Below are 25,091 nucleotides of genomic sequence, written 5' to 3'. Positions count from 1 at the left end.
TGATCTTAATATGAGAAAATCGTTTAGGTTAGATATTAGATTTTCTGACACACACTAAGTCTACTCCTTGATTAGTTTGTGATTAATTTCATTGTGCTAATCATCGAATGAACGCTACTAACACTCACCCTCCTTTCTTTACAAGAAGATTGGAGAAGGGTTAAGGACGAAGCTCACGATGGCCTTGAAAATTAGTGGTAGCAGAGAGATGTAGTGGGGGCGTGAATGGAGGTGAGGTCTTCACATCATCTTGGGAATGGTAACTAGGCAACCTTTGATGAGGATTTGCAAGTGCTATTTAAAAGAAATAAGTTTTTGTGAAATCTAAATCGTAATGCCAAGTAATTTTTTGTTTGGTTTTATGTATATAGTACTAGGTTCTTTGAAGCAACCCACAAAATGGGAGTGGCCATATGGTGCGAAACATGGTGTTCATCCACTCATTTACAAATGACCTTTTTGTAACAAAACTAATACAATTCAAAAGCATACTAGTTTCTATTATCAATTGCCGAAGTTTATTTTTAATTTGCTGTTTTGATGTTCTTTGCAAACTCTTGAAGTGTACATGGTATAATGCTTGAAACAAAGTTTGTGCGGCTATCACCTTAGTAAAAGAGTCGGTATCAAAATCTGTATATATCAACTATGATACAAACTCTTTTACAAATGGCGGTATTGATTGTCATACTGACACTTTGATGATGGCATGAATTCGATTTTTGATGCGATATCTATTCTATATATTAAGTAGAGAGATATTCAGGGGGCCACGTGGCGCAATTTCCTTTATCTGGCAGTGTGGCCCTGCATCTTTGGCTACAGTGCGCACGCAGGGGGAGAGAGAGAGAAAGAGAGAGGCGGCCGAAGGCGGCGCCGACCACACTAGTTGGGACTAAAGTGGCATCGTTTAAAAGCATCATTGGGTTTTGGATGGCACTAGGCTATGGGGTTGCCCAAATATGGCGGAGCTTAGTTCAACCAATTAGCTCCATTTGCATCTTGTGCTCAAGCTTCCCATTGTGCAGTGCCATCTGTTGGCAGTCTGTAACCCTGCACGACCATGCCCGCCATCCGCAAGTGGATGCCATGTCTTGGGCAGTCCGATTGTGTGTTTAGGCTGTGAGCCTGAGAATGATGGGCACATTTTGATGTCTTTTTGGAGAAGGCCATTTTTACCCTAAGGCACAAAATTCGCCTTTGATCGTAAGACTCGGCTCTAAGGAGAGACTACCGGGCGCGCGTCGATCAGTCCACGACCAGTTGCTCACACAAACAAAGATTCTGACAGCTATTTGATTGTTCTCAGCTATGGCGCCAACGACTGGACAGACCATCAGCTGCAAAGGTTCTCTCTCTCTCTCTCACACACACACACACACACACACACACACACCCGTGCGCGCACGCACACACTTTTTTTTTTGCAGATCAATGTGATTTATCTAGCTGTAGGAAACCTCAAAGCTAGGAAAACCCACCAAAAAAAGAGGTACACAAAAGTGTTGGGCTGTACAACTGGCTAAAAGCATTTATAGGAAAGCTGATGGGTCTCTGCAATGATATCACCAACTTCCAAGGCGAACCGTAAAGACTGCCTAAGAGAGAGCTTGAAGAACGGGAAGGGATCTGCATGAATGCGATGGAACATATAGCCATTACGTTGTCACCATAGGCTCCACTAAGCCCAAAACGTGACCCACATGAAGGAGACTGCAAAGCGCTGCAATGTCGGTGAAAAAATACCAAATGCCCAAAACCGTTTATGGAAGACTGTCGCGAAAAACGGAGCCGCATGCACGCCGATAAATCTCGAGTAATACAACAATCCCACAACAGGTGACAAACATCCTCTTCCGCAGTCGAGCAATGGATACAAGATGAAGGACGAATATGGCGCATCCTAAGAAAAGTACTGACCGGGAGCACACCAAGTAAACAACGCCAAAGAAACAATCTCTCCTTCAAAGGAAAATGGCTTTTCCATAAGGCAGATTGCTAGATAGAAGCTTCCTCCACCGTATATCAGATTTATGCATGTGCCAAAGATCGTTACAATGATCAACACGCCAAGGTTGAGGCAGAAGAAGAACATAAACTCGACCGGCAGAAATATCTTGAAAGGGCATTTCTCGAAGATTCCAGTCAGACATGCGATCACCATCGGGCAAAGGTGAAATGGGTAAAAAGCCAACCAACATTTGCTTCAACTCTCTCCAGAACTAGCGGTAATGCATACCCAATACAATTAGTGAGTGGCGAAGGGAACCTCCAAGTGAAACCTGCTGTATCCACCACATCCTCAACCACCCGAATGCTATGGCAAGAGAGAAAGTACGCCTGGCGAGGCGAGCGGTCAACCAAAGTAAGAGAGAAAGCCCAGCTCCAATGAAGACTCTCTAGACGAAGTAAATTTCCTTCCCTCCCAGCATTCCACGATAGATGGATCGTAACCTCTTTCCAAGCAGAGAGAGCAAGGTGGAAGCAAGCGGACATCCAGGAAATATGCCGTCCATCTTACCAAATACAACCTCCCAAACAGATGATTGCCAGTGACCAAATGAGGGCGTAACAACATTCTAACTCAAGTGTGCAAACATAAGAGTCCTACGTAGGTCCAAGATATTTAGACCACCGAAGCGATTGGGTGTACAAAGCTTTGCCATCGGCATCAAACGCAGGCCTTTTTGTGTGCATGAATTTGCCACAAATGAGACAAATGGTTGACATAAGAGAGTCAAGACAGTGGCAAGGCCAGCACAACAATGGCAAAAAGAACTGAACATATGCCATCAGGATACTCTGAGTGATTCGTAGGCGAACATGCAGTGGCGAAGTAGATAGCTTCGAGTAATGCAGTTTGACATTCAAGCGTTGCATAACCCAATCCACTTTTTGCGTGTGAGTGACATTCCATCCAATTGGATATCCCAAATGCCTGGTGATCACATTTGGAGAAACAATCTTATTTGGTCACAATAGAGTATGCCAATCACATGAATGAAGTGGCAAAAGCTTCGCTTTACGAAAGTTGACTTTAAGACAAGTCGCAATCCCAAACAAATCACTATGCTGGTTGCAAGGCATAAACAACGAGTCATCCTCATAAGCGTGCTCAATAAAGGTATGACCCGAGGGTAACTGCAAATCATGAAAACGCTCCATAGAGGTCAAGTGATTAAGATACATCAACAAGGGGTGAGTGGCAATAGCATACAACAAAGCGCTAAGGGGGCAACCTTACCTAACCGAACAACTAAGTGGCCATGATTTTGTCAAGTCACCTTCCAGGATCCTCGTAGACGTACTACAAGCATACGCAAAATAAACCACATTGGCCAATTTAGGACCGAACCGTAGACACCTCATCGTGGCAGCAATGAAGTCCCATTGTGCAGTGTCAAAGGCCTTTTCAATATCAACTTGCATGATCAACACATCCTGCTGTGTGTTCTTAGCATCCTCCATGCCAATAATAGCCATGATGTAAGGTGGAGCGGAAGTGAAGGTTGAACTTTGCTCAAGATGAGTGCTCCGAACTGTGCTCAAGGGTTTCTTTTACTTACGGAAGGGAGAGCCTTCCGTTCCTTTAGTGAGAGAGTGCAATGGACACAAACAAGTGGAGAACACTGTGAATGAAGGTGCTGAGACTGAGAGATAGAGAGAAGAATACGACACCTGAAAGTTGTCAAACCCTCCTTCGAAGGCCCCACTCTCTATGGCGAGAGCAGTCTACTATTGATTGCACAAATCTCTACAATGCTTGGACTTGCCGACGATGTCGATGACGATGAGGACGACGACGAGACAGACCGAAATCTGAAAACGCTAATGGTTGAAATATGTAAATCTTTATCTGTTGAATTCTGACTCTATGTCGGTGACGACGATGCGACGACGACGCGCTGAAAACGCAGATGCTGAAATCTGCGTTTACCGGGTTGAAACTGCAAACTACGTTGGATTTGACCGTGCGGCGAGGATCGGCTGCGGGAAGGTGAGATCTGCGAGGTTTGGGGGTTCTACTGCGATGCTTGAATGTTGAAAATTGAAAACGCTGGTCTACTTGTTGTTCTTGTTGCGATGGAATTGCAAAACGCTAAGGGCTGAACTGCAATTTAAAAACGCTAGGCTGAATTCTCGTAAAGTGCAGCGGAATGAATGTTTGAACTTTGCTCAAGATGAGTGCTCCGAACTGTGTTCAAGTTCCTTTTGTTCTTATGGAAGGGAGAGCCTTCCGTTCTTAATGAGAGAGTGCAATGGACACAAACAAAGTGAATTGGACACTGTGCGTGAAAGTGTATGAGACTGAGAGATAGAGAAGAGAATACGACACCAGAGACGACGTAAAACCCTCCTCCGAAGGCCCCTCTCTCTATGACGAGAGCGGTCTACTCATGATTGCACAAATCTCTATAATGCTTGGACTTGCCAACGATGTCGACGACGATGAGGATGACGACGAGACAGGCTGAAATCTGAAAATGCTAATGGCTGAAATCTGCAAATCTTGTATCTGCTGAATTCTGACTCTATGTCGGTGACGATGTCGATGGCGACGATGCAACGACGACGCGCTGAAAACGCAGATGCTGAAATCTGCGTTTTCCGGGCTGAAATTGTAAACCCTGCAGAAACTGACCGTGCGGCGAGGAACTACTGTGGGAAGGTGAGATCTGCGAGGTTCGGGACTTGATCTGCGGTGTCTAAGGGCTGAAAACTGAAAAGGCTGATGGTTCTTGATGTTCTGTCGCGATAAATCTGTAAAACGCTGGGGCTGATCTGCAAATAAAAAACGCTAGGGCTAAAAATGGCTCTGCTGTTGCCGGATGGCCTGCAACTGCAAAACGCTAGGTCTCTTGTTGAGTCTTCTGTCGTCAGGGATCTGCAAACCAAAAACGTTGGCTGATTTGGTCCAAAAAATGCTAGGTGGTTGTTGTGGAGCAAAAACGCTAGGGCTTGGGGTTCTGCTGAGAAGTTGCCTGTTGAGCGAGTGCTCCTATTGCCTCTTTTGCCAATTAGTGCTAGTCTAGGTTTGCTTATATACAAACTTACTAAATTTGCCCTGCCTACTTTCCAACAAAAGTCACTTAAAAATAATAAGTGAAAAATGTCAAAAATAGGAAAAATAGGCTAAATGCACTGGAAAATTTCCCTGAAGATTCTAATGGGAATGCTTATGATCATGCTGTGTGCAACCAGAGGATATGCATCTACACTAAGTGACTGGTCATGCACGGTCTACGAATAGACTCACAAAAGTGCCAGATCACTTTTAAATCTAGACTGACTGGACTGACTGAACCCTTGTCATGCTGTAGCTTGTCCACGGACACATAGGGTTGGATGTGTCACGTGACATCCCCTCCTTTTCAAAGTGAGGTATTGGTACCGAACTGTATGGCGTCGAGGGAGATCGGCAATAGCATCCAGAATCCTGGAAGGGACTCTTCACCTGCCCACTCTGATGTGTGGGTCGTGTGGTACTTGAACTTCATAAAGGTCTGCAATGCTTGCTTCTTTGGGCCGCGCTGAAAGCGACACAAAGTCTTCTGTGGCTCCTTCGATGCTTCAACTTCGTCGAGTGTCATGCTTCTTTGTTCTTCAAGAATCTCCATGGCCGAAAATTCTTAAAACCATTTCCAACAGAAAACCATGAACATACCTATTCCATGTAAAGTGAGTGGAAAAAATCTTGTCTTCCTCAAAGACTGGACATGCAATGTAGATGAACAAAGAGACAGAGTGCCAAACCGTTCACCACATACACACAAACAATGAGATCGAATCTTTCTCTTCTGATCTAAAGCAATCAACTGTGGAAATTCACAACGGAAATGCCCATGCTTGGTGCTTATACTTTCATGTGCTCTTTCTATAAATGTGTCATGCGAAAGAAGAGACATGGAATGTGACTTCCTTGAATGCATACTTTTCAGCTTTTCATGAACAATCCGATTACATTCGTGCTCATTCATGAGTGAAACGTGCTCAACGTACAATATGTCATGCCTAGGAAAAGGGATCACATAAAGACGCTAACTAAAATACAGGAAACGATCACGAATGAAACACTTGATGAATGCGTGCCTACTAATCATGCGAACACATAATACTTCATGTGAGGGTTCTTGAGACCTAGGCTCGAGGGCCAAGATCGGTTCTTCTTGATTATTCGAATCGTCCTGTGCGGGTTCTTTGGATCTTGACTCGAGAGCCAAGATCGGTGCTTCGTGATTGATCGAATTTGCAATGAGGTTAGCTTCACTAGAGAAAGTATCAACTAATACATCATCCTTGTGAACAATCACATCATCTTCATGCAAATCATCATGCTTGTGAGAAAGCACATCTTGATCATGCAAATCATCATGCTTGTCATTGTCATCCAAACCATCATGCAAATCATTATCATTCAAATCATCATGCGTATCATTATGCAAATCCTGTGTGTCATGCTTTGGAGAAGAAGAGACTGAGAGAGTCTCCTTTTCCCAAATCTCTTGCATCTGTGCCTGCACTTGAGAAAAGAGTCGCAAGAATTCTTTCATGTGTTGGTCGCTCTTTTCCTTTATGGCTTTGTTCTGGCGATCAAATTCTGCTTGTCTTGCTTTGTTCTCGCGATCAAATTTTGCTTGACTTTCTTTTTCTTCCAAGTCGTACTTACGCTCTATGGCTGCCATGCTTTCTTCATATTCACGATCGCTGTCTGCCATTTCTTGTTTGTAGGCCTTTCTGTCTGCTTCTCTTTCTACTTTTCGTGCTTCGCGTTCGTACTTGTTGTCCATAAACAACTGCGTCAACTCCTTCATAGGAGTTAGTGCAATCCTTGGCGTAGATGGGGAAGGGGGAGGGTCGGAAAAACCTCTTGGTGGGGAAAATTCTTCTTCGCCTCTCTCATGCTCATCACCTCCAAGCGAGTATCCATTCCGCTTGGAGTGATGACCATCCACTGTTCTTGTGGGTTCTTGTGGTCTTGGGTTCTTAAGTTCACAAGGAACTTGGGTTCTTCGGGGTCTTGGTTCTTAGGGTTCTTGAGTTCTTGAGGTTCTTGTGGGTCTTGAGGTTCTTCTTTCGCTTGCAATCTGTGTTCGAGAAGGATCTTCTCTTCACCCGAGTTCTTCTCCTTTCCGCGGGCGCACCCCTTGTGGCCTTGCGCTCACACCAAGGTAGCTTTTTCCCACCTCACGTCGATTGGCCGGCCGCTAAGTGCACGGTCCGCTCTCAATGAGTGAAAAGAGGCACGAGGGGAGGTTGGACAAGCCCTTCTTTCCTGGGATTCCTGTCACTCTTCAAAAACACGATTAGGAATCGACACGCCTAAGCGAACTTGGGTTTGTGCGACCGCAACAAGCAAAAAAAATTCTTGTGATTCTTTCTTGAGATTCTTTCCTTGAGTGATACAGAACACTGCCAAAGCTCTGATACCAATGTAAGGTGCAACGGAATGAATGTTTGAACTTTGCTCAAGATGAGTGCTCCGAACTGTGCTCAAGGTTCCTTTTGTTCTTATGAAGGGAGAGCCTTCCGTTCTTAATGAGAGAGTGCAATGGACACAAACAAAGTGAATGGACATTGCGCGCGAAAGTGTTCGGGGAACAGCTCTTGCTACAACAGGCAAAGTCAGCATTATCTGGTATAGAGCCTTACACAGCATTATCTGTCTATCTGGTATAGACAGCGACCCTTACACGTGTTTGCATCGCCAACAGTATCCACAACACCCAGAGCACTTGTAGTACCATCAGACCTTGGTTTCGGAGGAATCTGCATTGGTTTGTGCATCCACGGCATCAAAAGCATTGATCAGTCAGCATCAATAGTACAAAAAGAAGTTCGGCAATTGTGCCTCACTTTTGACAGGGGGGGATGTCACGTGCGCACTTCACTTGCGCCACGTGGACACGCTTCTGCCATAGTCTAGCATGAGTCTTAGCTTAGGGTTGAGCCTGGCACCTTTGTGAGCCTCTAGCAGGACATGCATGTCCAGGCCAGTCACACTTGCATACCCTCTCTTGCACAAGAACAATCATTTCATCATGTAGGCATTTTACCGCGCGAGCTATTTCTTATAAGTCATCTTATTGAAAGTGACTTTTGGAATTCTTTTTGTAAGTTTGTTGGAAAAGTAGGTAGGGCAAATTGCTAAAGATCTATAAAAGAAACCCATTGGGCACTCAGTAGAAGCAGAAGAAGCAGGGACACAAGGAGGCTGGCACCCAGGTAGCACCTCAGCAGGAGCCCTAGCGTTTTCTCAAGAACAAGAAGGCCCAGATTAGCCCAGCGTTTTCAGTTTTCAGCCTTGACGCCATCATCGTCGTCATCGACATCGTCATTGTCATCGCAGTCCTTATGTTGACGACAACACCTTCGTCATCATCATCACAAATCCATATCTTGACGACGACACCTTCGTCATCGTCATTGCAGTCCCGGACTTGACGACGATGGTCACAGTCACCATCATCGTCGTCGCCAGCAGTACCCGTCGTTGACATCATCGTCTTCGGCATAGAACCGTCGTCGACATCACCGTCTTTGACACAGAACCGTCGTCGACTTCACCGTCTTCGACACAATACCGTTGTTGACTTCATCGACATCGACAAAGACCCTTAGTACCTCGTCGTCGACTTCATCATCTTCGACATAGACCTCATCGTCGACCTTCCCATCTTCGACATAGAACCCGCAGTACCCGTCGTCGATATCATTGTCTTCGACATAGAACCTCAGTACCCCTTCAGTACCTTAGTACCCAATACCCAGCATCATTAGTGTCAGTACCCATTAGCATTAGCATCTTAGCATTTAGTCATTGTAGCAGCATTGTGCAAGAATAAAGAAAGTACTTGCTCTGGCAACAGAGCAAGGGGGCCCTTGAGGGTTGGGGCCCAACATCCTTGTGTCGTCTCTTTTCTGTCTCTCGTCGTCTCTCGTTCTTTCAGTCCAGTTCAGTTCTTTCAAGTGAAGTAAAGTGTCCCTTGTGTTTGTGTGCGGAGTACTAGATCCGAGCAAAATCCTTATTCTCTTCCGCTACACCCGACATTGAGCACGATCGGATCACGCATCTTGAGCAAAGTTCATCATTCATTCCGTTGCACCTTACATTGGTATCAGAGCTTTGGCAGTGTTTTGTATCACTCAAGGAAAGTGTAACAAACTGCTGACGTGTCAAAGCCTAAAGAATGGAGCCAACTTACAGATGCCGGCCGAGGGGGCCTAAACCCTAAGAAGAACAAGCAACAGAAGAAGTGTCACAAAGTGATGACGTGGTTGGCCGAGTGCAGAAAACCCTAACCCTAATTTCTGCCAGAAACCCTAATTGCTGAAACCCTAATTTTGGAAACCCTAACCCTAATTCTAGAAACCCTAATTGTTGAAACCCAAATTCTGAAAACCCTAACCCTAAAACCTGCAAACCCTAATTTTGGAAACCCTAACCCTAGAACTGCAACAGATTAGCTGATTTCCGAAAATTGCGCTAGCATGATGACGTGGCAGGTTGTACGGATTTCCGTGATTTACGCTTGCAGCTTTTGGCATTGCTTTTTGAGTTTTAAAGGCTTTTTACTATAACTGCTTTTTAGGCCAAGGGCCTTTAAATATGAGGCTAGGGCTCATTCTCTGGCATGCTTCCTGGAGAAGGTGCAGAGTCTAGAGTACCGGCTTGTACTTTGATGATGCAATATAAAGAAATACCGAAAGGGGCGCCAAGGTTTGGGGCCAATACTCTCTGGGGTGGAATTCCGCCACTCCGTGTCGCGTGTCGTATCTCTCTCTCTCTCTCAGTTCAGTTGTTATTGAAGTGCTGAAAGTCTGTTCAGTTTGTTCTTTTCTATTGGCACGTGGTGCCCGCCTTGTGACAGTGGTATCAGAGCATCAGTCGTGTGCTTTTCTGAAAGCATACCGGTCCTACAAAAGAGCAGACAGAGCTACTGGAATTTTATTCGAGGTTTCTTCGCCCTCCAACCCGGGCTTATTAGCGACTCCCACCCTTACTTCATCGCGCATCGGGTGCGCTCTCGTCTTCACCGCTCATGTCTTACAGGGCATAAGCCAATTAAAATCACTTGCAAGAGAAGGATCCAGATTTGTTTCAAGTCACTGTTTTTCTCAGAAGCAGTGCTATGCAGATGTTGATGTCTACAGCTACCAAGCAACTTACTCCAAGTACTTGGCAAGCTTTCAAGAAAAAAAAAATAAAAAATTTGCCCGAAGTTATATGGTTTCTGACATCTTCCTTCTGAGTGTAACTTCTGACAGAGTGGGGTATCCTGAAATGCTTGCCATGGAAACCCTAGCAGATTATATCTTGAAATTTCTCGACATCTTTGAGTAGATGTCTCTTCTCGAGTTGATAACCTTGGAGGTTTGTTGTGATTGCTATTTCTTGGGATTACCATCGCCGCCAAAGAAACACTGTTTGTCCAAGAGTTGACGGACCATGCTGTGTTCGGCTACGACCTCATGGAAGGAACCTAACCCTAATTTTTGGTGCAGGTTTCAAGATGGAAAGTCAGTCGACTTTTCGAGCTCGACTGATGTCGAGATTGCTTTTTAAGTTTGAGTTCTGTTTGAGCTTGTTTGGTGATCCTGTTTGGAATTTGTTTGAAATGGATGGTATCTGTTTTGAACCTGTTTTGGTGCCGATTTGAATTGTTTGACTCTGGTTTGATACTAGTTTCAATGATCGGTGATTTTACTCCCGGGTGAATACTGTTTTGGTATTGTTTGAACCTCGGAACGACGCAGGCTGATGCCTGGGGAGCGTTTCGTTGTATGTTTGAAAACCTCCGAACGACTCAGGCCGATGCCTGGGGAGCGTTTGGTTGTATGCTTGTAAAATAATTGTTGTTGTGACTCCCGGCCCGGACCTGGATGGTTATGCGGGAGAAGTATTAAGAAGTCTGAGCAGTGGTTACTCTCAGCACCTCCAAACGACGCAGGCTGCGGTCTGGGGGGCGTTTGGTTGTAAAAGGCCTCTATATCTCCCGGCCTGGACCTTTTTAGGTTATGCGGGAGGAGTGATGAGGGAGTCGTTGAATATCTCCCGGCCCGGACCTTGTTAGGTTATGCGGGAGGAGTGTTCATCGGCGGCTTTATGTTTCTATGTCTTGTAACATGCATATGTGAGTATTTGTGTTGCATTGTGATGTGCCAACCAGTGAATATTCCTAATTGGATGAGATTGCCTGGGTATGTAATTTTAGTGCATCAAGACACCCGAGGAAGATCAGTACGGTATGGGTGTGATGGCTAATTTTACTATGCCGGAATATCAAGAGTTTCGATCTGGACGAAAGGAGAAGCTAACTCCTTGATCAAAACAGCCCGATAGGAGCAGCTAACTCCTTGATCAAAAGAGCAGAAAGGAGAAGCTAACTCCTTAATAAAAAGAGCAAACTGATCGTCCCTCGGAATGTCCCTCGGGAATTTTTGAGCTAACTTGAGTTGTTTTGCAGATATGCTGTAATCGCGGACGATTACTCTCTTTCAAGAAGGGGAGATGTAACAAACTGCTGACGTGTCAAAGCCTAAAGAATGGAGCCAACTTACAGATGCCGGCCGAGGGGGCCTAAACCCTAAGAAGAACAAGCAACAGAAGAAGTGTCACAAAGTGATGATGTGGTTGGCCGAGTGCAGAAAACCCTAACCCTAATTTCTGCCAGAAACCCTAATTTTGGAAACCCTAATTGCTGAAACCCTAATTGCTGAAACCCTAATTGCTGAAACCCTAATTCTGGAAACCCTAACTTCTGAAACCCTAATTCCAGAACCCCTAATTGTTGAAATTCAAATTCTGAAAACCCTAACCCTAAAACCTGCAAACCCTAATTCTGGAAACCCTAACCCTAGAACTGCAACAGCGTAGCTGATTTTCGAAAATTGCGTTGGGATGATGACGTGGCAGGTTGTACGGATTTCTGTGATTTACGCTTGCAGCTTTTGGCATTGCTTTTTGGACCAGAAGCTTTTGAGTTTTAAAGGCTTTTTACTATAACTGCTTTTCAGGCCAAGGGCCTTTAAATATGAGGCTAGGGCTCATTCTCTGGCGTGCTTCCTGGAGAAGGTGCAGAGTCTGGAGTACCGGCTTGTACTTTGATGATGCAATATAAAGAAATACCGAAAGGGGCGCCAAGGTTTGGGGCCAATACTCTCTGGGGTGGAATTCCGCCACTCCGTGTCGCGTGTCGTATCTCTCTCTCTCTCTCTCTCTCTCAGTTCAGTTGTTATTGAAGTGCTAAAAGTCTGTTCTTTTCTATTGGCACGTGGTGCCTGCCTTGTGACAGAAAGAACCACAAGGACCACATAATTTTTTTTGCTTGTTGCAGTCGCACGTAACCAAAGCCCTCTTGGGCATGTTGATTCCTAATCGTGTTTTTGAAGAGTGACAAGAAACCTAAGAAAGAAGGGCTTGTCTAGCCTCCCCTTGAGTCTCTTTTCACTCATTGAGAGCGGACCGTGCACTTAGCAGCCGGCCAATCGACGTGAGGTGGAAAAAAGCAACCTTGGTGTGAGCGCAAGGCCGCCAAAGGGTGCGCCCGTGGGAAAGAAAAGAGCTCGGGTGAAGAGAAGATCCTTCTCTAACACAGATTACAAGCTAAAGAAGAACTTCAAGAACCTCAACACTCGCAAGAACCCCAAGAACCAAGACCCCCAAGAACCCAAGTTCCTCGTGAACTTAAGAACCCAAGACCACAAGAACCCACAAGAACCCACGACTTGAGTAGGTGGTTATCACTCGAAGCGGAATGGATACTTCGCTTGGAGGTGATGAGCATGAGAGAGGCGAAGAATTTTCTTCACCAGGAGGTTTTTCTGACCCTCCCCTTTCCCCATCTACGCCAAGGATTGTGTAATAGACTTGGACACTCCAAGTCAAGAATCAATCGCGACAGCACCAAATAACCACTTCAAAACAATTCACAGATTACAATAGATTTACACGGGCCCGGTGGAGTTCCGTGCCTAGAGATATTGGCCCCAAAGATTGGCGCCCCTTTCGGTATTTCTTTATGTATTAATCAATGTCAAAGTACAAGAGCGGTTAGGGTTTCACTCTCAGACATTGCGTCCAGATGCTCTGAGAAGTGAGACCCTCATTGCATATTTAAATGTTACAAGGGATGCCCAAAAGCAGAGCCCCAAAAGCTTGAAAGCAAAAGCAGATTCTCTCTCTTTCTCAATGAGAGTAAAAATACAGCATATTCTCTCTTCCAATTTCCTTGCAAAGCCAAAAAGCAGGGATTTGCGTCGCTAAAAAAAAACCCCAAAAAAAAAAGTTTGTTTTCCACCTCCCTGATTTTCGGAAATTAGGGTTTTTGGCAGAAATTAGGGTTTGCAGGAATTTTAGGGTTTCTGGCAGAAATTAGGGTTTTTGTTGTCGATAGCCACGTCATCACTTTGTGACATTCTTGAAAGCATTGTAATCGACCGCGATTACGCGTGCAAAACCGACAAAAGCCATAAACCGTCTTAGCAGACACTGATTGTTAGTACCTACGTACTAGGGACACACATCTAGCACATGTACCAAATCGACAGTCACATCACACGACATCACAGGACATCACATGACATTCAACATTCATTCGGATTTTAGACCATGATTTATCGGCAATGTAGCTAGCAATCACATCTAGGTCCAATCGGGACCTCATCGATGTCCGATTGACTAACCCCTATTGCAACCATATCTATGCGAGATCAATCAGACCAAAATGCTGCAGTCATTTCGTCTATCAGTTTCTGCACTCAAAAGAAGTCAAGAACAAATTAGTATCATTATCAGGAATTCCATTTCATAAAGTCATCTAGCAGAATACTGTCAGCTCTCAGTATCCCTGAAGCTCAAAGAGACATCAATGACGTTAATATCAAAATCAAGGCATCTGTTGACAAAGGAGCGGAGTAACTCCCCTCTTGTGCATCCCACTGCACCAGATCTTCGGCCAAGCTGAATTTCTGGGTTTCGTTTAGAGTAGACTATGCTAAACCAAAACATCGAGGTAAAGTTTCACAATCTGAGGAGTATCTGCTGGGTCCTCCTCCTCCATCCACTTCGCATCAAATGCAAGAAAGTTCTTGAACTTAACCAAGAACCGCCTTCAGACTTTACCTTTATTCTTCGTATTCTTATGTGCCAAAATCTGTTCAGGAACAAGGATCTCCTCGTTTTCTTCCACTTCGGGTTGCTCATCAGGCTCCCCATCATTAGGCACATCATCCTTAAAAGGTTTCAAGAGATACATGGAATGCATTGTGAATCCTCCAAGTATCTGGCAGTTTTAATCGGAAGGAGACATCATTTATCTTTTCAGTAATCTAGAAAGGTCCGTAGTATCGCATACTAAGCTTTGGAAAAAGGCTCTCCTTTCTCTTTTTCTTTCTTAGGCGTGCCTTCTCAAAACGTTAGAGCACCCACTCATCCTCCTTCAATTTCAAGTCGCGACAATGGCGATCCACTGCCTTTTTCTGTCGTTCTTGAGACTCCTGCAAAGCCTCGCGAATCTTGGCAAAAGCCGTATCCAAATCTCGCGAATATTCATCCGCTTCAAATATCTAATCTTTCGTGCTCAGGAAGGATGGAACCTTCGTAGCACTTTCAACAATCTGAAATGGCGTCTTCCCCGTCGAAGAGTGTATCGTGTTGTTGTAGGCAAATTCTACCAAAGGTAAGTTCTTTTCCCATTGAGTCTTCTGATCCGAGATACAAGACTTCAATAAATCTAAAACCATTGAATTGGCAATTTCAGATTGCCCGTCAGTCTGCAAGTGGAACGATGACGAGAACTGCAACTGCGTGCCAATGTTCTCTCAAATTGCCTTCCAAAACAAACTCATAAATCTGGGGTCTCTGTCGGAGACAATCGTCTTAGACGTGCCATGTAATCGGAAAATCATCGTGATTATTCTGTGTTCTCGAGAGATCAAAAATGAAATCCATTGCAATACTTTCACAGGGGCGGGTGGGTATGGGTAAAGGCTGTAACAATCCCTGTGCCTTATGCCTGTCAAACTTGACCTTCTGGCATACTTCGCACAACTCTTCCACATCCTTTTTGAGTCTCGGCCAAAAGAAGTATCTCTCTACCCCCTTCATGGTGGTAGCAATGCCGCGGTGACCCGAAAAAGGTGGACAGTGGCATTCAGTTATAACCTTTTCCCTCAACGGCTGTGTAACCCACAACATAGTCTTTCTCATCAAGTAGCCTTCCCCAAGGGAGTATCCAGCTACTGTCTCCCCATCCCGTATCCGTGTGAAAATATCTGCAAAATCTGTATCTGTGGCATAATGATCGACAATATCCTTGAAGCTCCTATGATGTATCACGGAAATAACCAGAACCAATGGCTTCCGAGACAAAGCATATGCCACAACGTTCTTCTGTCCCTGCACATGGACAATCTGGAAGTGAAACTGTGACAAGATGTTCACCCACCGCATCTGCTTTTTCGAAAGCTGCTTCTGTGACAAGAAGTAGCGCAAACTTTGATGGTCTGTAAAGAAAGTAAAATCCGCTCCGAGTAGGTAATGCCGCCACTGAGTAAGAGCATGGATAACCGCCAAAGGCTCTTTCTCATATATATGTACTGTCATCTCCGGCCTAGAGAACAATCGGCTCTCGTAAGCAATGAGACGGCCTTCTTGTATCAAGACCGCACCCAGACTATGACCACAAGCATCACAATATACTTCAAATGACTTCTGCAAGTCCGGCAAAGTCAAAACTGGTCCCGTAGTCAATTTCTCTTTCAATGTCTGAAAAGCAGTCACCTCTGTGGATCCCCACGAGAAAAGGGACTCCTTTCTGTATCAAGGTATATGAAAAGGGGAAGCAACCTCTGCAAACTTTCGAATGAACCGTCTGTAGTACGAACACAGTCCCAAGAAGCTTTCAACTTCATGGACATTCTTCAAATCGGGCCAATCACGGATAGTGTCTATCTTGGTCGGATCCATTTGCATTCTTGTTGCTGAGACAAAATGTCCCAAAAAAAAGTTTATCTCTGAAGCAGATGATCTCTTTGTTCTGCCTCATTCTTTGAGATAACAATGATATCATCAAAGAAAGTGCCAACAAATAGCCTGTACTCTCGAAAAAATCCTGTCCATCATCCGGTTAAATGTTGCAGGAGCATTGGTTAAGCCAAAAGGCATCACCAAAAACTCAAATAACCCAAAAGTAGTCCGAAAGACTGTCTTGTAGACGTCTTCCGGCGCGATTCGGATCTGATGATATCCACTCTTCAGGTCAATCCTGTTGAAGCACGAGGATCCCTGTACCTGTGGAGTATATCATCGATCCTAGGAATCGGAGATCTGTTCTTGATGGTGATTTTGTTTAGAGCTCTATAATCGATGCACATTCTCCAAGATCCGTCTTTCTTCAAATCCAACAACAGTGGAGAGCAATACCTTGAAGTACTATGCTGGACAAGACCCTTTTCCAAGAGGTCTTTCACTGGGTTCATAATCTTTTTATTCTGTACTCGGCTCACACGGTAAGGTGGCCGGTTCGGTGGTGTGCTTCCAGGTATCATATTAATGGTATGATCTTCAGGCCCTCTAAAAATCAATTGGCATGAGTGTGGAGAAAAATCTTGGCTTTCTTTTGTTCAGGTCAAAACATATTCAACCTTTATCCATCGTTCAGGTCTCTCCCATAAGAATGAGTAAAGAAAACTGAAGTTCATCAAGTACAATCTCTGAGCCCTTCATTTGTCAAAGTCGCTTTCTCGGCCCGGTAGTCAACCATGGCGTAGTTCTTGTGGTACCAAGCGATCCTGAGTAGAACGTCACTCGCGTGCCCTGAACACCCCTGTCATTGCAAACGAAGTTTGCCAATGCTTGGTGTAATTGCAACATCCCATCCGGGTGCAAGTCGAACTACCTCCGCCTGTGGTGTCAGTCTGTCGGGCGTAATTCCGAATCGAGCCGCCAATTCCAAGTGAAAAGAAGTTGGCCTTGGCTCCTTCAAAAGAGCTTCCCGATCCTTCACTTTGCCCCAAAAGCGGCAAAGTTTGTACTTTCATTCATTAGATTCGGTGCAGGTCCCACGCCATGTGGTACGAGTTCTGCTTTTCTATCTGCCTTTTCTGCCACGTTCCTCAGCTGCTCTCGAACTCTCAGGCCTGTCGTCGTCTTTATCATTCTGTTCTTTCTGTGCCTTTTTAGGGCACTTCGCGGAGATATGTCCATGTTCCCCGCATCCAAAGCACTTACCCTCTCTGATGAAGCTAGCTCTCTCCTCCGGAGTAAGCTTGGGTCCTGCATCCTTTTTCTCTGGATTGCTCTTTTTCGTTCTACTTTCATTCCCAGAAGTCTATTCGGCTTGTTGTGTCATGTTCTCATCTGTGGGGTGAGGTAGACTGCCAGAGTGAATGGCAAAGCCCCGCTTCACATGACTCATCAACTCCTGAATAGAAGTTGACTTCTGCTCCAAGCAGTGATCTCGGATCTCTGTAGGTAGACCCAAGGTGAACCGCTCAATCTGTTCTCTGAACGAGATCTTTTTGAATGAAGAGGCGGGTAGAAAAGAGCTCCAAAATCTTTCACAATAAGCATTGATTGTATCTTTCTTGGTCATCCGAAGATGGTTCCAAGCAGCTCGTATATCTCGTTCATATTCTTGTGTCAACCAAGAAGAAATAAAAAGCTTCTTAAATTTCATCCATTTAACTGGCGTAGTCTTGTTTAAAAGAAGCGTGGACCACCAAGTACGAGCATTCCCCTTAAGGTAAGAGGTAGCTCTCCGAATCTTGGAGTGCTCTGAATAGCGTCCTCCCGCGAAAGCAATGTCAAACTGTTGTATAAAAGACAGCCTTCGAAGCATCTGAATATGCTGAAAAGTATATCAAACTTGATCAAGTGGCCACCTTCCTTAAACTCTCGGACTTTCTTGCTTTTTTCTTCGAGAAAGTCATACTGGTTGGCTTTGTAAAAATTCTTCTTGTTCGCTTAGAAGTTTCCATCATCAGAATCTGAGCTGTCTGTAGACGAGTCCTCAGTAGAATTTCCAGGCTCTGGGCGAGATTTAGCCTTCTTTGCTTTTTTCTTGCCCTTTCCGAAGCTTTGTTTCTTGCTTCGCTTTTTACCTTTTCTGTCTTCTTCGCTCGAATCTGAAGAGCTAGAAGAACTGTCAGAAGAAGAAGAAGAAGAAGAAGAAGAAGAAGAAGAAGAAGAAGAAGAAGTGGGTACTCCTTCAAATCGAACACGCTTCTTCTGTTTCTTTGCCTTGTCAAAAGTTGACTGACGACCCAAATATCCTGGGAAGTCGGTGTTTCTCTTCTGCTTTTTGCCGTGCTTTTTGGATTTCTTTTGCGCGTCAAAAAGCTGAGCAATGCGTGCATCAACCACCTCTTGTAATTCGTTCTCTGAGTATTGTTTGTGATCAGAAGGTTTCTTGAGAGCGGGTTTCAGGGGTGGTGTAGTGGTTTTCTGCCACTGCGCATGCACTTCCTGAAAAGAAGTCTCGCTCATATATTTTGCCAATTTCGAATTCTTCGCAAAACTGAGCATCATCTTTGTTGCATCGCTGATCAATTGACGACGCTTCATCTCTCTTTGGCTTCATCTCTCTTTCGTCCGCCTGAGTAGGCCGAGGCGGGCCATACTCTCTGTTTGAATCTTCGTTGTGATCCCTGCCCGCATCTCCAGATGCAGAGAGAGTCGACTGATCCTTGCGTGAAGCCATAGGTGCCGCGGAAAAAAAAATTGGGGATTGGATTCCCCATAGAAGAGAAATCGGCCGTGCTCTGATACCACTGTAATAGACTTGTACACTCCAAGTCAAGAATCAATCGCGACAGCACCAAATAACCACTTCAAAACAATTCACAGATCACAGTATATTTACACTGGCCCGGCGGAGTTCCGTGCCTAGAGATATTGGCCCCAAAGACTGGTGCCCCTTTCGGTATTTCTTTATGTATTAATCAATGTCAAAGTACAAGAGCGATTAGGGTTTCACTTTCAGACTCTGCGTCCAGATGCTCTGAGAAGTGAGGCCCTCACCGCATATTTAAATGTTACAAGGGATACCCAAAAGCAGAGCCCCAAAAGCTTGAAAGCAAAAGCAGATTCTCTCTCTTTCTCAATGAGAGTAAAAATAAAGCATATTCTCTTTTCCAATTTCCTTGCAAAGCCAAAAAGCAGGGATTTGCGTCGCTAAAAAAAAAACCCAAATTTTTTTTTCCCACCTCCGCGATTTCCGGAAATTAGGGTATTTGGCAGAAATTAGGGTTTCTGCTGTCGGTAGCCACGTCATCACTTTGTGACAGATTGCACTACCGCCTATGGAGGAGTTGAAGTAGTTGTTTATGGAAAGGAAGTTAGAACGCGAAGCAAGAAAAGCAGAAAGAGTGGCCGACTTTGAGCGTGAGCGCGAACAAGCACGCTTGGAGGTCGCAGAAAGCAAAGCAGAAATAGAGCGTGAACACGAAGAAAGAAAAGCAGAAATAGAGCGTGAACACAAAGAAAGAATAGCAGCCATAGAGCGTGAGCACGGGCAAGCACGTTTGGAAGACAAAGCACGAGAAGCAAAGTTGGATCGCGAGAACAAAGAAAGAGAAGCAGAATTTGATCGCAAGAACAAAGAAAGACAAGTAGCATTTGATCGCGAGAACAAAGCAAGACAAGCAATGAACGACCGACACATGCAAGAGTTGTTGCGACTCTTATGTGCAGACACAGATGCAAGAGGATCAGGAGAAGGAGACTCTTTCAGTCTTTTCTTCTCCAAAGCATAACATACATGATTTACATGATTATGATAAGCATGATGATTTGAATGATAATGACAAGCATGATGAATTGCGTGATAATGATGAGTATGATGATTTGGATGATAAGGACAAGCATGATGATTTGCATGATGATCAAGATGTGATTTCTCACAAGCATGATGATTTGCATGGAGATGATGTGATTGTTCATCATGATGATGGGTTCGTTGATTTTGTTTCTAGTGCAGCTAACCTCATTGCAGATTCGATCAATCACGAAGAACCGTTCTTGGCTCTCGAGCCTAGGTCCAAGGAACCCTCACAGGAAGTATTATTGTTCGCATGATTAGTCAGCACGCATTGATCGAGTGTTTTATTGTGGATCGTATCCTGTATTTTAGTCAACGTCTCTATGTGATTCCTTTCCAAAGGCATGCCATATTGTTCGTTGAGCACGATTCTCTCATGAATGAGCACGGATCTATGCGGATTTCTCATGAAAAGATGAAATGTTTGCATTCAAGGAATTCACATTGTCACTTGCTTTTTGGCATGACACAGTTTTCCGAAAGAGAAAGATTGAGCATAAGGCATTGGCATTTCCATTGTGATTTGTTTTTTATTGAATCTAGAAAGTCAAATTTCGATCTCATTGTTTTGCATGTTTTTGAACTGATTATTTTTCACTCATAAATTCCTCTACACTATCTAGAGACCATCTACATTGCATGCACAGTCTTTGAGAAAGACGAGATTTTTTCTAGTCACTTTACATGGAATGGGTATGTTCATGTTTTGTGTTGGAAGTGGTTTCTGAAGTTTTCCTCCTCGGAGATTCTCGAAGAAGGTGGACCTATGTCCATAGAAGAAGTGGAAGCATTGATGGAGACTTAGAAGACTTTGTGTCGCTTTCGGCGCGGCCCAAAGAAGCAAGTGTTGTAGACTTTTATGAAGTTCAAGTATCGCACAACCCACGCATCCGAGTGGGCCGGCGAAGAGTCCTTTCCAAGATTCCGAATGTTATTGGCGATCTCCCTCGACGCCATACAGTTCGGTATTAGTACCTCACTTTGAAAAGGAGGGAATGTCACGTGAGACATACAACCCTATGTGTCCGTGGACAAGCTACAGCATGACCAGTGTTCAGTCAATCAAGTCAGTCTAAAATAGGAAGTGTTCTGGCACTTTTGTGAGTTTGCAAGGAGAACCCTCATTAAATGACGAAGTTGAAGCATTTAAGGAGCTACAGATGATTTTGTGTCGCTTTCGGCGCGGCCCAAAGAAGCAAGCCCCATACAGTTCGGTATCAGTACCTCACTTTGAAAAGGAGGGGATGTCACGTGACACATCCAACCCTATGTGTCCGTGGACAAGCTACATCATGACCAAGGTTCAGTTCAGTCAAGTCAGTCTAGAATAGGAAGTCATCTGGCACTTTTGTGAGTCTGTTTGTAGACCGTGCATGTCCAGACACTCAGATTAGATGCATATCCTCTGGTTGCACACAACATGATCATCAATTTTCCATCAGATTCCATTAGTAGCATTTTTACAGTGCATAGACCTATTTTCCCTATTTTTGACATTTTTCACTTATTATTTTTAAGTGACTTTTGTTGGAAAGTAGGTAGGGCAATTTTGCTAAGTTTGTATATAAGCAAACCTAGCGCTAGCACTTTCTGGCAAAAGAGGCAGCAGGAGCACCTTGCTCAACAGGCAACTTCTCAGCAGGACCAGAACAACATGGTCTAGCGTTTTTGCAACAGCATCAAGCTAGCGTTTTTTGCAAGACAGATCAGCCTTGGCGTTTTTGCATTGTAGAGCAGCTTCGGCATTAGCAGACACAGCAGATCCACTTGACGACAGCAGATCAGCCCTAGCGTTAGTGGATTTCCTCCAGCAGCAGATTTTCAGCCCAGCGTTTTTGCATCAGCATTACACTTCAGTGTTATGCAGATTCACCGCAACGGAACATCAAGAAACACCAGCGTTTTCAGTTTTCAGCCTTTAGACATAGCAAAACAAGTCCCAAACCTCGCAGATCTCACCTTCCCGCAGCCATTCCTCGCCGCACGGTGGGATCCATCGAAGTTTACAGTTTCAGTTCGGAAAACGCAGATTTCAGCAGCTGCGTTTCCGGCGTGTCGTCGTCGCATCGTCGTTATTGACACCGTCACCGACATAGAGTCAGAATTCAGCAGATAAAGATTTGCAGATTTCAGCCATTAGCGTTTTCAGATTTCAGCCCGTCTCTTCGTCGTCGACATCGTTGGCAAGTCCAAGCATTGTAGAGATTTGTGCAATCATAAGTAGACCGCTCTCGCCATAGAGAATGGGGCCCTTGGATGAGGGTTTGACAACATCTCTGGTGTCGTATTCTCTTCTCTCTCTATCTCTCATGCACCTTCACGCACAGTGTCTATTCACTTTGTTTGTGTCCATTGCACTCTCTCATTAAAGAACGGAAGGCTCTCCCTTTCGTAAGTAAAAGGAATCCTTGAGAACAGTCGGAGCACTCATATTGAGCAAAGTTCAACATTCATTCCGCTGCACCTTACATGGTAGGAGAGCTGCTTCAAGGAATATCTGCTGCGAAGTTTGTATTAGTGTCTTTTAGTTGTCTTTTGCAATTAGTAGAGTCTGCCGCTTATGTAATATTCTGTAATACCAAAGGTACAAGCCCTACATTTTCTGAAAGAGGATGGGTCCCAACCAACCCCCTCGATGGTTGATACCTGTTCTGATCCAGTGGTTTTTCCCCTCAACGTTGTTTTTTCACCTATGGTTGTATCTTGTTTTGTGGCGTTGAGTTGTCTTTAGCAATCGGAAAAGATTGCCTCTTATGCTATATTTCGAAATATCAAGGGTATAAGCCTTACCTTTTCTGCAAAAGAGATTGCACTGTGACAAGGTCCCAACCAACCCTCTCAAAGGCCCCCCATCCATTGACCTGGTGGTAATTGTTAAGGTGCCACAGGGCTTTTTGCATCAGTTGTAATTTGATTAGTTCCGGTTCTCAATGGACATATTCCTATCTGACACTTACAGAAGAACTTATCAGGTACATTGGGCTTTCTTGTCTCTAAGGTAAATTTGAGGAGTTTGTGAATGCAAGTTCAGTCTATTCAATGTTTTGCACAGGTGCAGTCTGTTGGGGACCAGGAGAGCTGCTTGTTATTGAAGAAGTTGAAGTCGATCCACCACAAATCGGAGAAGTTCGCATAAAGATCCTCTATTCATCATTGTGCCGCAGTGACGTGACATTCTGGCAGGACAAGGTTTGCATTCTGCCTCTTGCCCAGAACTATTAATCGTTCTTATGTCAGGTAAAATAGAATTCAGCAGCATATGATGGTCCTTTTTGTGGTTATTTTCACAGCCAAAAATTGGTCTGTTTCCTCGCATTTTTGGTCATGAAGCCTCTGGGTATGTCTCCACTTCCAACTTGTTTCCAGCTTTAAAAGCATTTTTCTAATACACTACTGAAAGAAAAGTATCAGTTACACTTTTAGACATAGCTCTGAAGTGTGTGCTCTTAAGGAAAGGATACACTGAATTGAAAATTAGATGAGACTCACCTTGATGAAATTGCTTGCATAACCTTTAGCCAGGGTGAAATGCTGAACAGTATCTGAGAGTGCAGTAGCTGTGAGAATTTTGTGCAGTGACCATGTTTATATTTGAAATAATGCGGAACCATGCAACCGGCAGACAGATGAGAAGTAACCGTAAAAGGGAAAGAGCTTGGGCTACCTTAAACAATGACAAATAGCAGAACAACCTCTGTGAGTGCAGTTTGCCCTAGCTGTGAGCATGTTGGATCACCAGCTTTACGTTCATTAAAGATTGGGAGATAGGATGTTTTTGGGATTGATACCTTTCGATTGTGCGATCTGGAAAAGGTTGGAAGATAATCTCATATCATCTTGTCAGAAAAATGATTCTTTCAAATTTTTATCGGACCTCTTCTTCCATGTTACAGTGCCTTGTGTTGATGCGGAGTGTACTCTTGTTTTAGTTTTCATCCATCTCCTCCATAAGATCTGCATTTAGCATATCTGTATATTGGCAGTCTCACTGTTATTATATGGTATCTTTCTATCTTTTAATGTGCCTAAATGAAGGGACTGCTATGACAGGATTGTGGAGAGTGTAGGCGGAGGTGTAACAGAGTTTGTAGAGGGTGACCATGTTCTTCCTTTGTTCACTGGAGAGTGCATGAAATGCGTCCACTGCAAATCTGCAAAAAGCAATGTTTGCGAAAAATTTAGGATTAGCTCAGCAAGAGGTGTCATGCTGAGTGACAAAAAAAGTCGATTCAAAGTGAAGGGAAAGCCGGTCTATCACTATTCAGGATCGACATTTTGCCAATACACAGTTTTGGAGCAAGAGAATGTGGTTAAGATTGATCCTGTTGCACCTCTTGATAAAGTCTGTCTTCTTAGCTGTGGAGTACCTGCAGGTACAATTTACAATACTCAAGTAAGATTTTCTGAACATCCTTTGCTGCCATGGCCAACATTACACAGAGGCACAACTAAAAGTCTGTGTGACAGGTTTGTCATCTGTATGGAAAGTTGCAAAAGTTGAGAAGGGTTCAACAGTCGCAATTTTTGGGCTTGGAACAGTAGGCTTGGCTGTAAGTAGGCCCACTTATATCTGGTAACGGTTCAAAATCTGATGTCATGAAGTGGGTGGCCCTCCTCTTCTGACAAGGATATTATACATGAGGACCATTCTTGCTTGTGTAAAATATCTAGTGGTGCACTTTCTACTTGAACTGTTTGTAGGTGGCTGCAGGAGCTCAGAAAGTAGGTGCCAAACAAATTATAGGGATCGATGTGAGGTCCAAAAAGTTTGAAAGAGGTGTTGGCGTTGCTTTGTCCTGACAATTGCTACACGCTTCATTTCTGCCAAAAAGGATGCATACCTCATCTTGTGAAAGCTAATACCCATGTTTGTTGCTGCAGCCTTGCAATTTGGTGTCACTGATTGTATAAATCCCTTGGAGAGAGATAAACCTATCCAAGAGGTTCGACTTATTTTTGTTGATTTGGCTTCATTTATGCCAGGTTTGCATGGATGTTATCACAATTGTAGGCTAACCATGTGTTGGATGTGTGAATAATTGAATAAATGGGTGTTGAATACAATATTTTTGCAAAGCTAAACCTGAGCCAGCAGGCTCTCAGAATTTACAGGCATAAAAATTGAGGTATGAACAAGTGTATGAGTGTATAAAACGACTTCTGTGTGAAATCCCAAAACTAGGAGGGTGCAGGGCAATCTTTGGCATGAGAGGATATACAAGGCACACTCATCCATCTAGGGTGCTGCCCCTTCCCTATACATGGGTGCAC

General features: G+C 44.2%; 1 protein-coding gene across 4 annotated transcripts in view; it reads left to right on the top strand.

Moving 5' to 3' along the window:
* The first annotated feature begins 940 nt into the window (after window positions 1-940).
* Window positions 941-25,091, top strand: part of LOC147419678 (alcohol dehydrogenase class-3-like) — a 114,355-nt gene continuing 90,204 nt past the window's right edge. The window contains exons 1-7 of one of the 4 annotated variants that reach the window (XM_086506185.1): window positions 941-1,348; window positions 22,873-23,009; window positions 23,111-23,157; window positions 23,871-24,193; window positions 24,288-24,370; window positions 24,522-24,597; window positions 24,702-24,763. In XM_086506185.1, coding sequence (XP_086362311.1) covers window positions 1,312-1,348; window positions 22,873-23,009; window positions 23,111-23,157; window positions 23,871-24,193; window positions 24,288-24,370; window positions 24,522-24,597; window positions 24,702-24,763 — 765 coding nt within the window. In that variant the 5' untranslated portion in view covers window positions 941-1,311. The remainder of the gene's footprint in view (window positions 1,349-22,872; window positions 23,010-23,110; window positions 23,158-23,870; window positions 24,194-24,287; window positions 24,371-24,521; window positions 24,598-24,701; window positions 24,764-25,091) is intronic. The other 3 variants (XM_086506186.1, XM_086506184.1, XM_086506187.1) reach the window with 3 other exon arrangements.

Source organism: Adiantum capillus-veneris, chromosome 29 (genome assembly GCF_014529385.1).
Source record: "Adiantum capillus-veneris isolate H3 chromosome 29, ASM1452938v2, whole genome shotgun sequence".
NCBI lineage: Eukaryota > Viridiplantae > Streptophyta > Polypodiopsida > Polypodiales > Pteridaceae > Adiantum > Adiantum capillus-veneris.
Note: the sequence above shows the minus strand (reverse complement) of the source record. Positions and strands in the feature narration are given on the sequence as shown.